General features: G+C 40.2%; 1 protein-coding gene across 1 annotated transcript in view; it reads right to left on the bottom strand.

Moving 5' to 3' along the window:
- The window catches only part of ITFG1 (integrin alpha FG-GAP repeat containing 1), a gene marked incomplete at its 5' end in the record, with an annotated part of 215601 nt that overhangs the window by 116073 nt on the left and 84281 nt on the right, over window positions 1-15247 (bottom strand). Inside the window, one exon of the mRNA XM_084644488.1 lies at window positions 654-748. Within this exon, the coding sequence (XP_084500614.1) occupies window positions 654-748 (95 nt within the window). The remainder of the gene's footprint in view (window positions 1-653; window positions 749-15247) is intronic.

Raw genomic sequence — 15247 nt, 5'->3', positions numbered from 1 at the left:
CTCTAGGCATTAGCTAAGAAGTGACAGACTCATAGATGGAAACCAAACGAGCTCCCCTGTATGTTAGTTTTGTACAAAATAAGTATTAGTCTTATAAGAATGTATTTAGACTGAAATTTTGTAAGTTGCTGCATTCATTAATCTCACTTTAATGTCTGTATTCCATGCAAAAGGAAATATGTAAGTTTTGCTTTATAACTTTGAAAACGTTTGTTCTGATGTTGTGAACCCAGGCACAGGAATCGTCCCGCCCCTCCCCCCCAGCCCATCCAGGAGGACTAACATAAATTAAGTGGGCCATTATAAGACAAAAGCTTTGTTAATTGCCCCATCTACCCATGGAGAAGAACATGCAGAAGGCCTCATCATTTTATTAATGGTATCAATAATATTTTTTTCAAGTATTTTTTCTTTTCACTCAGAAATAACGATGTCCTTGGTAAATAGTTTTTCTTCTCCCTTTAAAGATCTATAGATTGTATTCTATCAAGAACACAACTTCTAACCAATTATTAAAGAAAAAACATTTCTTCCCTTCATTACAAGCTAATGTTGCAGGAAATTTGTTTTGGAGTTCTTCTGGGTTGTTTTTCTTATTCCCTACATTAAACATGGTATTCAACTTTGTCTCTGCAAATGGAAGCTCAGAATACCTGATTCAGTCCTGGTTTAGATAAGTAGATGGCACTTTTTTGACAAATTACATCAGCACAGGCTGGCAGTAAATGCTCAGTTTGCCCATCCCCATCTGCCAAAAAAAGAGAAAAAACAACTTTATCAGCTCATTAATATTTGCAAAACCAAATGTTCTTCTAGAAGAACATTAAATTAACTGTGCATACAGAATAGCCTGTATAAATCTTGATAAAATATAAAGATTAGACAAGTGTCAAGAACAATTAGAATTTTTGAAATACTTAATCTTGTCAACATGTCATGTAGTTTGACTTTTGTTTGAAGCTGCAAGTGCATTTCTCTTTGTTAAAGAAATATTAATTTTGATCCATTATGCAGAAAAGTTCCCATTTCAAATCTTAAATGTAAAAATACATTTCAACAGAAGGAAAAAAGAGTAACTGACATTGGCCAAACCAGACAATCTCTACGCAAAAGAATAAATGGACACAAATCAGACATGAAGAATTATAACATTCAAAAACCAGTCAGAAAACACTTCAAGCTCTCTGGTCACTCAATTTCATACCTAAAACTGGCAATTCTCCAACAAAAAAAACTTCAAAACCAGACTCCAGCGAGAAACTGCACAATTGGAATTAATTTGCAAACTAGACACCATTAAATTAGGCTTGAATGAAGACTGGGAGTGGATGGGTCATTACATAAAGTAAAAAACTATTTCTCCATGCTAATTTTCCCCCTACTATTACTCACACCTTCTTGTCAACTGTTTGAAATCGGCCACCTGATTATCACTACGAAAGGTTTTTTTCTCCTGCTGATAATAGCCCACCTTAATTGATTAGTCTGATTACAGTTGGTATGGCAACACCCATTTTTTTCATGCGTATATCTATCTATCTATCTCTTCCTACTGCATTTTCCACTGCATGCATCTGATGAAGTGGGTTTTAGCCTGTCATAAATATAAAGGGAAGGGTAAACCCCTTTGAAATCCCTCCTGGCCAGGGGAAAGCTCCTCTCACCTGTAAAGGGTTAAGAAGCTAAAGGTAACCTCGCTGGCACCTGACCAAAATGACCAATGAGGAGACAAGATACTTTCAAAAGCTGGGAGGAGGGAGAGAAACAAAGGGTCTGTGTCTGTCTGTAGTCGTCTTGGCCGGGGACAGAACAGGAATGGAGTCTTAGAACTTTTAGTAAGTAATCTAGCTAGGTACGTGTTAGATTATGATTTCTTTAAATGGCTGAGAAAAGAACTGTGCTGAATAGAATAACTATTTCTGTCTGTGTATCTTTTTTGTAACTTAAGGTTTTGCCTAGAGGAGTTCTCTATGTTTTGAATCTAATTACCCTGCAAGATATCTACCATCCTGATTTTACAGGGGGGATTTCTTTATTTCTATTTACTTCTATTTTTATTAAAAGTCTTCTTGTAAGAAAACTGAATGCTTTTTCATTGTTCTCAGATCCAAGGGTTTGGGTCTGTGGTCACCTATGCAAATTGGTGAGGTTTTTTATCCAACATTTCCCAGGAAAGGGGGGGTGCAAGTGTTGGGAGGATTGTTCATTGTTCTTAAGATCCAAGGGTCTGGGTCTGTAGTCACCTAGGCAAATTGGTGAGGCTTTTTACCAAACCTTGTCCAGAAAGTGGGGTGCAAGGTTTTGGGAAGTATTTTGGGGGGAAAGACGTGTCCAAACAGCTCTTCCCCAGTAACCAGTATTAGTTTGGTGGTGGTAGCGGCCAATCCAAGGACAAAGGGTGGAATATTTTGTACCTTGGGGAAGTTTTGACCTAAGCTGGTAAAGATAAGCTTAAGAGGTTTTTCATGCAGGTCCCCACATCTGTACCCTAGAGTTCAGAGTGGGGGAGGAACCTTGACATAGCTCATGAAAGCTTATGCCCAAATAAATTTGTTGGTCTCTAAGGTGCCACAAGTACTCCTTGTTTTTTATTGTCCTCATAGTTTGCCTTTGAGAATGACTAGTTTTTACAGCAGTCCATCTCCACAAACAATGCATTTCATTTTTGAAGTGATTTGTGCTGTGAGTGGAGCACTGGATAGACAGACATGCAAAAGTTTGTATATATAGACACCTACATGGGTAAAAAAAAACAAAACAGTACTCAAGTTACGTCATTACAACAGACAGCTGCTCTTGGCTTCTTGCACAAGGCAAGTCTGAATTCACATAGTTCACAATTCTTCAAGAATGTCACTTTTAGCACATTTGTCCCATACATTTCCAAGTACTCAAAAGTAAAATTATCCCTATTTTACATATTGAAATGAGGATTATATAACTGCCCTATGAAAGTTACCATGAGATCGAGATGCTAAATTGAGGTGAGCAAGTAAATATGTGTACAGAACTCCAGATAGCTATCTTGCAGACTTACAAGATAGAAACATTAGAGAGGCATACCACTGATACTTCCTTAGACCTGGCAGAATGAGCTGTAAGACCACGGAGCATGAATATCCAACTAACAGAACTCATCTCAATACACAACCTAATTCATTTAGACAAATGCTTTCTGTTTATCTTGAAAAGATTACTGACTTCCAGATGCCCTAGTTCTATCCAAATAGAAACTTAAAGCATATAGTAAAACACCTGTGAAATACTAAAAAATTATCTAAAAACTGAAGCCTGATAAATCTCACAATGTTAAAACTTTAAAACAGAATTTAGCTATTTCACTGACCATAAATCAGTATTACTGCAGATCTAATTTAACAGGCATGAAAATAACAATTCCACTAGTTTAACTACATCTCTTTTATTTAGCCTTTACATCTTAAAGATGTATAGATACAAATGGTAGACAGTACTGCAGCCTTTCCATTATGTAATTAAGATTTTTAGCAGGAAAATTACTTTATATTAAGAAAACATTTGTTAACAGAATGGCAGTTTGGGGTTGATTTATTTACATTTAAGCCTCACCAGCACCACATTTTAATCATGCACGAAAGGTTTATATTTACGTTTTCAGATAAGTAAATGGAGATCTGCAAAGTATAGCAAAAGGATTGTCCTGGATGTGCAGAAAGACAAGACACCAGGGATGTGGTTTAACTAGGCTGAAATTTTATTCACTTAACTCACCTGAAAACTATCTGGCAGTAACTCTTATGTGTAGCCCTCCTTGTCAGAGGGCTGCTGTCAGCACCACTTCACACTGGGTCAAGGCTGTTGCTGCAACCCCGCTGTCATCCTCTCATATGAGTTTGGAGCTGTTCCACACACTGAGAGCTCCAACCTCATCCCCCCAACTTCCTTAGGGGAAAGCAACTCTCTAAGTCTACTTCTAATTACAGTTTATCTGGGAACAGTCACCCCACCAGCCACCAGGAGGTGCCAGCAATTAGCATGGCTGCCTTCCGCCACCCCAAGCCGGGTTTCCATCTAGTTAGCAATTCTCTCCTCAGCATCAGCCAAAAATATATTCACTCCCCGATCAGACAGAAGTACCACCCCATCTTCCCTGAATAACTTGAGGCACTAAATATATTTTGAGTGTGTAACCACTGATCCTCCCTGATCATGTGCAAATTTAGCCACCTCCTAATTCACACATCTTCTGGCCTTGTCAACCCATGGAGGCCTGATGGCTCCCAGGTATACCTTCTGTTGAAGCATTTTATACCAGTTCACAATTACCCTTGGGAAAAGGTTGTGGATCTGCCCTAAATCTTTCTTTGTCCTGATGAAATTACAAAATCCCCTTACAAAATCCCAATTTGTTTTAATTCAGGCGCACAATCATTATTTCAGATGACTGCTTCATCTGTCATTTTAAACTAATAAGCATAACAAACTAAATAAGATTTTATGTCCAGAATCCCACAATTACCCAACAGAACATGGAAAAAGGACGTTCGGGTACTCCAAAAAATTTTTAATTTGAAGCATAAAAGGAAAATTCCACTGGGAGTGGTTTTGTTAAAGGGAAAATTCTGAGAAAAGTACAATTTTCTGCAGACAGGAGTTTGCTTGTGTACAGGATCTGGAGAGGATGTATGATGAGGTTTTACCATTCTAGGAGAAAGCAAAGCAGAACAAAAACATCCCACAACGGCTGTTAATGTTAATTTGGATCAATTTTCCCCAAATGCCACTTATGCATGGGGGGAAAAATACCAAAAAGTAACAACCCAAAAACCCAACACATCACTAAAATACAAAATGTACGCATACAAAAAGACCATCCCAAAACAAAATAAATCCAACCCTCCCACTTCCCCCCAAATCAAATAAAACATGTTTTTACATGGACAAGATTAACTATATGTGCAACAATCTATAGGCCACTCAATGTAAACTTTAGCTTGCTTTCATATAGATTCAAGTCCATGTAAATTGAACCAACAGTGTAGTGTGTTCTCCATGTTCCTTGAATTAAAATAACTAATGGATAAAAGGAAACTAGAAAAATGTTTTTAACTGTCAGAACACAAATTTTTAATTATTACTAGACACTAGCACTCCTTTTCTTTTTAGCCAAAACTAGAATCTCAGTTTTTGATCCCTTCAATTTTTTTTGGTTTGGGGGACTGTGAACCATCCGCTGATACATTTTGGTTGTGTGCCAGATTAAAATTTGAAAGTGATTCCAGTTTGGATCTGGTGAAAATTTCATCCAATGAGATTTCAATCCAAAATTGAGGAAACTTCGAATTAATCTGAGTTGTAGCCTTAATTCAGTTTGGAGTCGTAACCACAACCTAAACATTTTCTGGGTTTGAAATCCACTACACTCCGGCCACTATCCTCTCCTAACACAGTTGACATTTTAACATGCATGTGAAAGACCAGTCTTAGCCCTTCACAATACCGTCCCCCAACCCATGGTACAATTTTGATCCTTAGTGTTGAGATTCAAATCATCAATACAGATAAAGTTTTGCAGAAAAGAATGGCAACACATACATATGAATTGTAAAATGCATACTTATCTCAAATTTTATAAAAATATATTACACAGACCTTATGAAACCCAGGAACAATTTGAGAAAAATTCAAAATTATTCACTAGCTTTTATGCATCCCATTTCCAAAAACAAACTTCATGGATGAAAAGATATTTTTATAATAACCTGCCCATCTCTGCAAATAGCAGGTACATTTATTAAATCATTTTATCAATCTGATCTCTAAGCACTGTGACTCAAAGTGTGTACTGTCTAGAAAATAATTATTGGGAACATAGCTTTAAACATGTAATGACAATAGTTCTATCAGAAAAATTACTTGCAGATGAAGTTTTCTAATTAATTATAAATATAAACACTTTCACTTAAATGGCTCAAATCTTTTCAATTTATCCTAAAGTCAGACTTGAGGGGATAATAATAAATGTTTGAAGTTAGATTATAAACATTACAGTTACTAAAGGAAAGTTATAATCTACTATAAAAAAACAAAACACAATATTATTGTAGCCTAAACATATCATACTCTAAAACAAAATCACATAGCAAGTGGTTTTCCAAAGAGACCTCCCAGTCACTTTATGAGATTCACTGCTCTGCTGGCATCTAGCTTTTCAGTAAATTACACATCTTCACCTTGGCATAGTCCTGTCATCTGAATTATAATGGTGACACTAGGATCTGTGTGGTTTCAGCTTGAACAGCAAAGAAATTGCTGCTGCAGCTTTGTTAATTTCTTTCCCCCTCAAAGCTGTAGCAAATGATAATCATCCAGCACTGACATAAACCCTTTGTCAAAAAACTGCAACCCTGTCAGCTTCATCGGGTAACAGCTTCCATTCTTCATGAACATGATGATCTACCCCATACATGTTATAAATTTTATGTAAACAATTATTTCTAATCTAGACAGGAGTTTGTGCAGCAGGCCGTGTAAAATAAACAAAATTACAAAGTCATCTACTGTCTTTTATTTGTAACTGATTCCAAACTTAACGTTGGTGTGTCAGCATTTGAAATGAGAATATACTCACTGACTTTATTTTACTGATTACAGTATAAGAACTAGTGTTTAAATGATATACCTCTAACCCAGGGGTGGGCAAACTTTTTGGCTTGAGGGCTGCATCAGGTTTCGGAAATTGTTTGGAGGGCCAGTTAGGGGAGGCTATGCCTCCGCAAAACAGCCAGGCGTGGCCTGGCTCCTGCCTCCCTGCTTCTCACCCCGACGGCCCCTGCACCAAGACTGCAGCCCTATCCACGCTCCCTCATTCCCTGCCCCTGACCGCCCCCAGAATCCCTGCCCCGACTGCCCCCTGCCTCCCCATCCATCCCTGGCTCCTTCCTGACTGCCCCCACCCGGGACCCCTGCCCCCATTCAACCCCCATTCCCCACCCTCTGACTGCCCCACCCCCTGACCACCACCCCCAACTCCTCTGCCCTCTCTCCAATCACACCTGCTCCCTGCCCCCTTACCACGCTGCCTAGAGCACTGGTGGCTGGTGGTGCGGCCCAGCTGGAGCCAGCCACGCCACCGCACAGCACAGAGCACCGGGTCACGCCGGACTCTGCAGCTGCGCTCCCCAGGAGCTCGCAGCCCCATCGCCCAGAGCATTGTGCCAGCAGCGTAGTGAGCTGAGGCTGCAGGGGAAGGGGAACAGTGGTGGAGGGGCCAGGGGCTAGCCTCCTGGGCCGGGAGCTCAGGGACCGGGCAGGAGGGTCCCAGGGGCCAGATGTGGCCACAGGCCATAGTTTGCCCACCTCTGCTCTAACATGTCTCTGATTTGAAATTATTATGTGTATGCATTTAATACTATCCTTAATTACAATCACTAGAATTTCTGCAGGATCCTGCCTAATTTCAGTGCATAGGATGGGCTGTTGCATAATGAATCAAACATTTTTATAGTATTTACTTTTATCTTCACTGATCAAGATGTTGATTCCTACATCATTCACTGCACATTGTCCAAGTGCACTGAAGATGCAGATCCTGCACTGTAAATTCAGAGTAAGTCATTTGATATCAATGGATTTACACAATGGTAAAAGAAAAGAGAATTTGGTCCAACATGATGCATGGTTCCACAGAAACCCTGCCACTCTGTAAAGGTGTTTTACATGCTTTCCAACCTGTGCCCACAATAAAGCTGGAGACTTGTGGAAATCAGTACGTAATTGAAGCCTATATCATAAAGTACAGACACAATGAGCCAGAGTACATGTTAAGAGGATCACAGTTAGGTCTTCCATAGGAACTTTTGGAGTTGTCATCATATTACTTTTACTTTAACTGGGTACTCAGACCAGTTACACCTTGATCCTACTTTTGCCTTCCTTAATGTCAGAATTCAATTTACTCCTTTCTGAAATACCTGACAGTGATTACTACTCACAAACTACTCCAAATATGTTAGGTGAAAACAATGTTTTTGGAAAATGGTGAAAAATTTAAAAAAACCCATACACTAAATTAACAGTCTAAAACGCTAAGAGAAGTGTAAGCAGCTAGGTTCTAATCTGAGTGCAACATAATTGCATCGGAATCTTAGATACTGCAAAATAATCTGGCCCTGAGCATCTTCTATTCTCTTTGTCCTTGTGGCTATAGATGCTAAAAAAGCCTCTGTTGCGTGCTGCCTTGCTCACATATCACAAACAACAAAGGACTCTAACATACCTTTCTCTACAGTTCTTTACAGAGAGGTCAGAGAAGAAAAATTCTCCCAAGTACCAGAAGGAAAGCTGGTTGTTCTCCTGGGTGAAAGAAAGACTATGCAAGAGACATTTGGTTCTGAAAGTCATAGGTATGGAAGAGTTATTATTTCCATTTAACTGAAGTTATTTTTAATGCATTTTCATATATATATATATATATATATATATATATATATATATATATATATATATATATATATATATATATATATATATATATATATATATATATTATGACAGGGTCAGGCCAGATGGCAACAGGAGAGTGTTTTTTTTTTTGTGTGGAAAGCACTAAAGGCATTTTTATTTCACATACAAATAAAAAATCCGTACAGCTAAACAAAGCGTGGTGTGGGGCTGCAAACAGCGCTGCCCCACAGGAAAGGGCTAGCGGCCAAGTCCCTCCAGTCCAGGTCGAGTCCCCTCAGGAGCAGTGGGCCCTGCAGTGGCTGGTCCTTAAGACATGTGCTTTCCTCGTAGTTAGGCCCCATCTTGGGAAGCGGCGGGTCCAGGTTCCCCCGCCCGGGGTCTGGCCCAATCCCGGCTCCCTCCCAGGCCACAGCCACTGCTGGAGGCAGGGCAGCGGAGCAATGCGCTTGCCGGGCTCGGTCGAGGGGAAACAGGGACCAGAGCTGCCAGCCCAGGCTCCCACCCCCAGCGTCATTGAGGCAGCTTCTTCTTGCTCCTCCTGAGAACTGCCCCCACCTCAAATCCATCCCAGCTTCGCTCCCCTGCGGGCGGGCGAGTTCTGGGGAAACTGGGCCAGGTCCAAAAGTTTGGGGGGTGGGTGGGGGAGTGCCCCCTGGCAGGGCAGAGGGAGGGGTGGCGCTAGGAGAGTGTTTGAAGGCAGATATGTTAGTCCCAGATTAAGTAGATCCCTTTTCCCTGGGTAAGGTAACAGGCAGTTGCAGAACAGGCAGGAACTTGCTGGAACCAATTAAGGCAGGCAGGCTAAGTAGGACACCTGGAGCCAATTAAGAAGAAACTGCTAGAATCAATTAGGACAGGCTGGCTAATCAGGGCACCTGAGTTTAAAAAGGACCTCACTTCAGTTTGTGGTGTGTATGCGAGGAGCTGGGAGCAAGAGGCACTAGGAGCTGAGAGCAAGAAGGCACACTGCTGGAGGACTGAGGAGTACAAGCTTTATCTGACACCAGGAGAAATGTCCTGTGGTGAGGATAAAGGTTTAGGGAGGAGGCCATGGGGAAGTAGCCCAGGGAGTTGTAGCTGTTGTGCAGCTGTTACAGGAGGCACTCTGAACAGCAACAGTCCACAGAGCCTTGGGCTGCAACCCAGAGTAGAGGGTGGGCCCAGGTTCCCCCCAAACCTCCCAACTCCTGATCAGACACAGGAGGAGTTGACCTGAACTGTGGGTTCCACCAGAGGGGAAGGTCTCTGGGCTGTTCCCCGACCCACTTGATGGATCAGCAGAGACTGTGGGGATTGTTCTTTCTTTTCCCCATGCTGGCCAGTGACAAGGTTATCTAAGTAAAAGAGCAGATTTGAGCCACGAAAGTGGCCAAACTGAGGGCTGTTGTGAATCTCTGAGGAGAGCAAATCGGCCAATAAGCTCAGGACCCACCAAAGTAGAGGAGGATCTTTGTCACTATGTACATTAGTTCATTTTTGTTTTACTCTGTATATGGTTCATTCTTGTTTTCCTAATCCCTGTCACTTCGTACATTCGTTTCTTCCTCTTTCACCTTGATCTTGCCTTTTAAAATTGTAAGAACAGTAATAAAATAAGGAGGTAAAAATCCTGTTGTGACAGTGCTCAAAACACGAAAAATATTGTCCTATGGGCAGTCAGGAAGACAACCCACAGTACTGAGCTTTATATTCAAATAAAATAAAGGTTAACTTAGTGGCTATTAGAAAAAAGAAAAGGAGTACTTGTGGCACCTTAGAGACTAACCAATTTATTTGAGCATGAGCTTTCGTGAGCTATAGCTCACTCATGCTCAAATAAATTGGTTAGTCTCTAAGGTGCCACAAGTACTCCTTTTCTTTTTGCGAATACAGACTAACACTGCTGTTACTCTGAAACCTGTCATTAGTGGCTACTGATTATCTTAAATCTTTCTTCTAAAAAAGTATACGAGATGTGAATCACAACATCTCAAGCAGCTGTAAAGAGCTTTTATGACTGTGTCAAGGATCTCCAGGCATTACAGAACTCCACAGCTTTCTTGTTTTTAGAAGCAAATCAATTCTGATTCTCTAAAATCCCTGACTACACCTTTCCAAGGAAACTGTGCTAGCAGCTTGATAACAAGAACAGCATTTAACCATTGCTCAACTGAGAGCGGCAAACAATACTTCCCTGGGCAGTAAGGACAGGGTCTAACAGCCAAGGTCATGCCATAGCTGAAATGGTGAGATTTTAAAGAACAGAGAGTTAACTGGAAATTAAAAAAAAGAAGAGAAGCATGCATAAAAAGACCGATATAGGACATGAATTTCTGCTAAAGTTTATACTGAAACAGATAGCCTGGCCACTGTTGAAACAGATGGCATAAGGCCTGGTTGCACAGCATGAAACTATCCAATGTTCTACAGATAGTTGACTGTTGTGACAAAGTGTACCACTATTGTCTGTGCTAGCAATAAAAACATGAGGAAAAGCAAAATGCTGACTGCTGTACTACTGAATTTTGGTTAAGGGATTTTTGTTATTGTTAAGCAAGTAATATTGTCAATGGTATTTTCAATGTTGATGAGATCAGACTGTTTAACAAGGAAAAACAGACAAGGGTCATGCACTGTATCACCATGAGTTTACCGCTTGCAAGAAAGCAAAATAATCCACAATTGTGCCAACCTACCTAGCACTGTGGAAAAAATAAGTAATACCGAAGTGTTTTTTTAAAAGACATTTGCACCGTGCCAGCAACTTACACCAAATTGGCAAATGAGGGGAAAACAGAGAAAATTTTTCAGGAACAGTCACTGATCTGGAACCAAAACTCAAAACACATGGGCAAAAATCGTATCCTTTCTGCAGGCAAGTAAAAAGCTCTTTCAAGAGAGTTTGGGGAAAAAATAAATTAGGGCCCTTATTTTCTTCTCTGCCTATGCTGATGGAAGGGACAAAAACATAAGGGATCCCTGCTGAGAGGTATGAAAGGGAGGATGGATGGAAATGGTTGCAGCTTTTGCCATGGATGCTGCCTTCCCTTTCTATCAACGTAGCACCTCCACAGGGATCAGGACATGTGGAGAGGTGGGTCGGAGCACGCTGCTTTATGTGGAATCTTTCCCTTCCAGAAGATTAGCCAACAAATTAATGCTGATCTAGGTAGCATTGTTTTGCTGTTATTCCTGCCTTGTGCTGAGCTGCTCCCTAGGATGGAGTGTTGGCTTCCAGTGAAAGTGGCTGAAGAGTTTGTTGATAGTATTACATCTCCTGCCGGTGCTTTATGACTGGAAAGGGGTGGCTGCTATTTCAAAAGAAAAGAAGTTTCTGTGCATCTTGCAGGAGGAAGGATGGTTTTAAGGGAATAAAAGTTTTAAGGGAATTTAAGGCATGCACAAGAGAAAGAGCAACATGAGATTGGGAGGTGGGCACTCTGGAGGAAAGTGAGAGACTCATGAAGGGTGAATTGGGAATTTCAGGAAGGAATTTAGAGCCCATTTCTCCTCAAAGGTCACCCAATCCACTTATGATTCTCTTACCCCCACCTCCATATTCCCCCCCACAACCTGAAGGTGGAGAAAGGAAAGCCATATGGGGAGATTGGAAGCGGTACAGTGTGTGGAACAGCATGAAACCTCAGAGTGCAGTTCATCATTCAACACTGTCACAATGAATATTTCCTTAAGTGTTTTAGAATACTGAAAGCAAAACCCCTCCACCCTCTAGTTAAATTATTGTTGTGATTGTAAATATCAATTGATTTAACGGAAAACCCCTCATTAGAATTTTTGTCCAAAAAAGGTAAGGTTACACAGAAATATGAAAGTGTACAGTTAAGGTAAGTTAACAACCTTAACACTGTGTTGCTGCCTACAGAAAAACCAAAGAACAATTATAGCCTCAAAACCACACTTCCACATTGCTTCAGTGACTCCGCAAATGGAGTAGTTATCAGCCTGAAGTATCTCTGCACACTGCCATAGCACTGGAACTGAAGAGTACCTGTCTTCACATCACTAAAACTACTACTTCTTTCTTCTTTGAGACCACACAGAGTTGCTGGAAAAAGCCAGGCTTTTACATCTTTTCAGTCAGGACAATTCCCCCCAAATGTACAAGGTTTCAAACATAAAAGTGTTGTCTTACTGGATGTCAGGCTCCGTAGAGAGTCCTTTAAGCTGGAGACAGGGACACTGTTCATCCTAGTCACAGTATACAAACACATTTTAATTGGTGCAATTGTGAAAGGGAACAACTAAGTTGTAAAATGGCACAGGAGCACAGTTGTAATACAAATTTGTGTGTGGTTAGAAACCTCTTAAGGGAGGGAACAAAAATTAGGTGGACACAATGTGAAAGAGAAATCACACTTATTATATAGAGGTGTAAATACAAAACTAAAGCCACAACTCCATAATATGACTCCTTATGCCAGAGGTCTTCAATCTGTGGAGAACGTCCCACTAGGAGGGCACAGAGGAATGTTGGGGGATGGGGTGGCTGCACCCTAAACCAGCCCCCCACAGGGGGTGGGGAAGGAGTGCCACCCAGCTCTGCTCCTGGCCCCAGTCCCCACCCCCAACTGTAGCCCCAGCCTCGGCCCCTTTAACCCCTGTCCATGTCCCCCCCCATCTTGGTGCTACAGCCTGACCCCGGTTCCATGGGGGAGGGCGCAGACAAGGGAAAGGGGAGGGGGGTGCAAGGTAAAAAGTTTGGGAACCACTGCCTTAGGCAGATTGAACAAATATAGTGTATTTCAGATTTTGACAGCTATAGGCTTATTATAGATTTTAATTAAAAATCCTTCATCAAATTACATTTACCTTTCATGCAAGGTGCAACAGGTATGTTGGGTTAAGGACAGAGTTAAGGTTATTTGGGTAATCTCAAAATGTGCATTTCCATACTTTATAATTTGTTTACATTTAAGTATAATTAACTCTGAATATCCAGGCTAGCGTTTCTTGTTTTTATCATTTCTTTAAAAACATTCTTTTAGGCGTTTTTTTCGTTAAGTAACTTATATTTTTATAACCTTAATTTCACATTAATTATTGTGGGGGCAGGAAAGGGGGATTGCCTGACAATCATAATATTGTTATTGGAAAACTGGCTTTAACATCAAAGGAATCTAACCATTCTCAATTTTCTTTAAAAGTACAGCTAAGCAACTTAAATATAACAATGTCCCCAGCCTAGGCTTTGTCAGTGAGGAAAACTTTTCAAAGTTATCATGAATGAACATGAGCCTATACCATTCAGTAGGAGAGTACACAGATCAGGCAGCCCTAGCAGAAGCAAAGAAAACAACAAATGAGAATAATGATGAAGGAGGAATGGAAAGAACCAACGAGGAGGTTGGTATATGCTGCCCTCAGAAAATCATCAGAATCTTGTCATCTTTGTCTACAGCACAGACTGTGCAAACACAGCGTGAGCTAGTTTCACTTGGGGAACTACTTAACACAGTCAGCCATACAAACAGTACCTCTTCACAGTCTAAATAAAGCAGAATTACTGATTTAAGCGAGCTCAAACATTTAAATTAATTAATCAAATGTCCATGATGAAACTAATTTTTAAATCTCTACTGAAGCGAATAGATCTACTGAATGAACAGTAAGAGGCTCATTAATCCATGCAAATCAGTTTTTATTCACTTCATTTAAGAGACACACTTGGTTAATCTAAACTCAATGGCCATTAACAAAGCCCAATTATACAGAGTCTACATGCCCATTATTTTCATAAACTTTTCCACAATGGAGCCAAAGACAGCTTTCTATACTAACACGACTTAGCAATTATATAATGCTTTTTACCCAAAGAACTGTAAAGCACTTTACAAAACCAAGGTAAGCATCATTATCCTTATTTGAGAGATGCAGAAACTGGGCCACGGTGATGTGAAATGACTTACCTAAAGACATACAGTAAGTCAGTAGCAGAGCTGGGAAGAGAACACCTTAACTCCCAGTTCCGTGCCCTATTCATTCAACCAACTACTCCCTAATGAATTTGTTTCAGATTGAATAAAATAACGAACACTTATATAAGTTATATAAGCACATAACTGCCTTGTTTACATATATGAAGAGCACAGACCCTGTACAAACTAGAAAACCTGATGGTAAATTGTGAAGATTATCAAACCCACAGAGGTTATTTTAAACGGTCAATTTAGGAATCACCTTTATACTCATATATTGCAACTTAATTGAATTTATTCTTTAACAACAAGTACCAACCACCTAATAACTTCCATCTTTTGTACTCTGGTGAATTGTGTAAATTTCTCATAATTTTGCTATTTGTATAGTATAAAGAGATGAGAAAAATATGTCCTATTAAACAGAAGAGCCAAAAGTTTCCAAACCTGGTTGTTTAAAGTTGGGCTCCAAAATCCACACTAAGGCATTTAAATAGAAATTGCTTGATTTTTCAGAGGTTCTCCCAAAATGTAAAATCCCAAAACCACTTTTTAATAACAAATTATAAAAGAATCATATCTGACAACCATGATTCATACTAAAGAGAGTATGGGTATCTCATGAAAGCCTCTGCTAACATAACAGACAGCAGCAACTGAAGAATTAATCATTTTTGCTATAGCAACCACTGCATTGCAATTACCATAGTGACATGGGGAGAATAGAAAAAAATAATAATGAAGAGCTCTTACTTATTTGGCTGACAAAGTGCTCCAAAGAAGAGTAGAATTCTCCAGCGCACAGCCCTTCTCACCTTAATCACTTCAGATGCCATTTATAGTAAATTCATATCTCAAAGCTTTCTCTGATTTTTACTTTTATTTTT

Source organism: Lepidochelys olivacea, assembly GCF_965140295.1.
Source record: "Lepidochelys olivacea isolate rLepOli2 genome assembly, chromosome: 12".
NCBI classification, from domain to species: domain Eukaryota; kingdom Metazoa; phylum Chordata; order Testudines; family Cheloniidae; genus Lepidochelys; species Lepidochelys olivacea.
The sequence above is the reverse complement of the archived record's forward strand: the minus strand, read 5'-3'. Positions and strand labels throughout refer to the sequence as shown.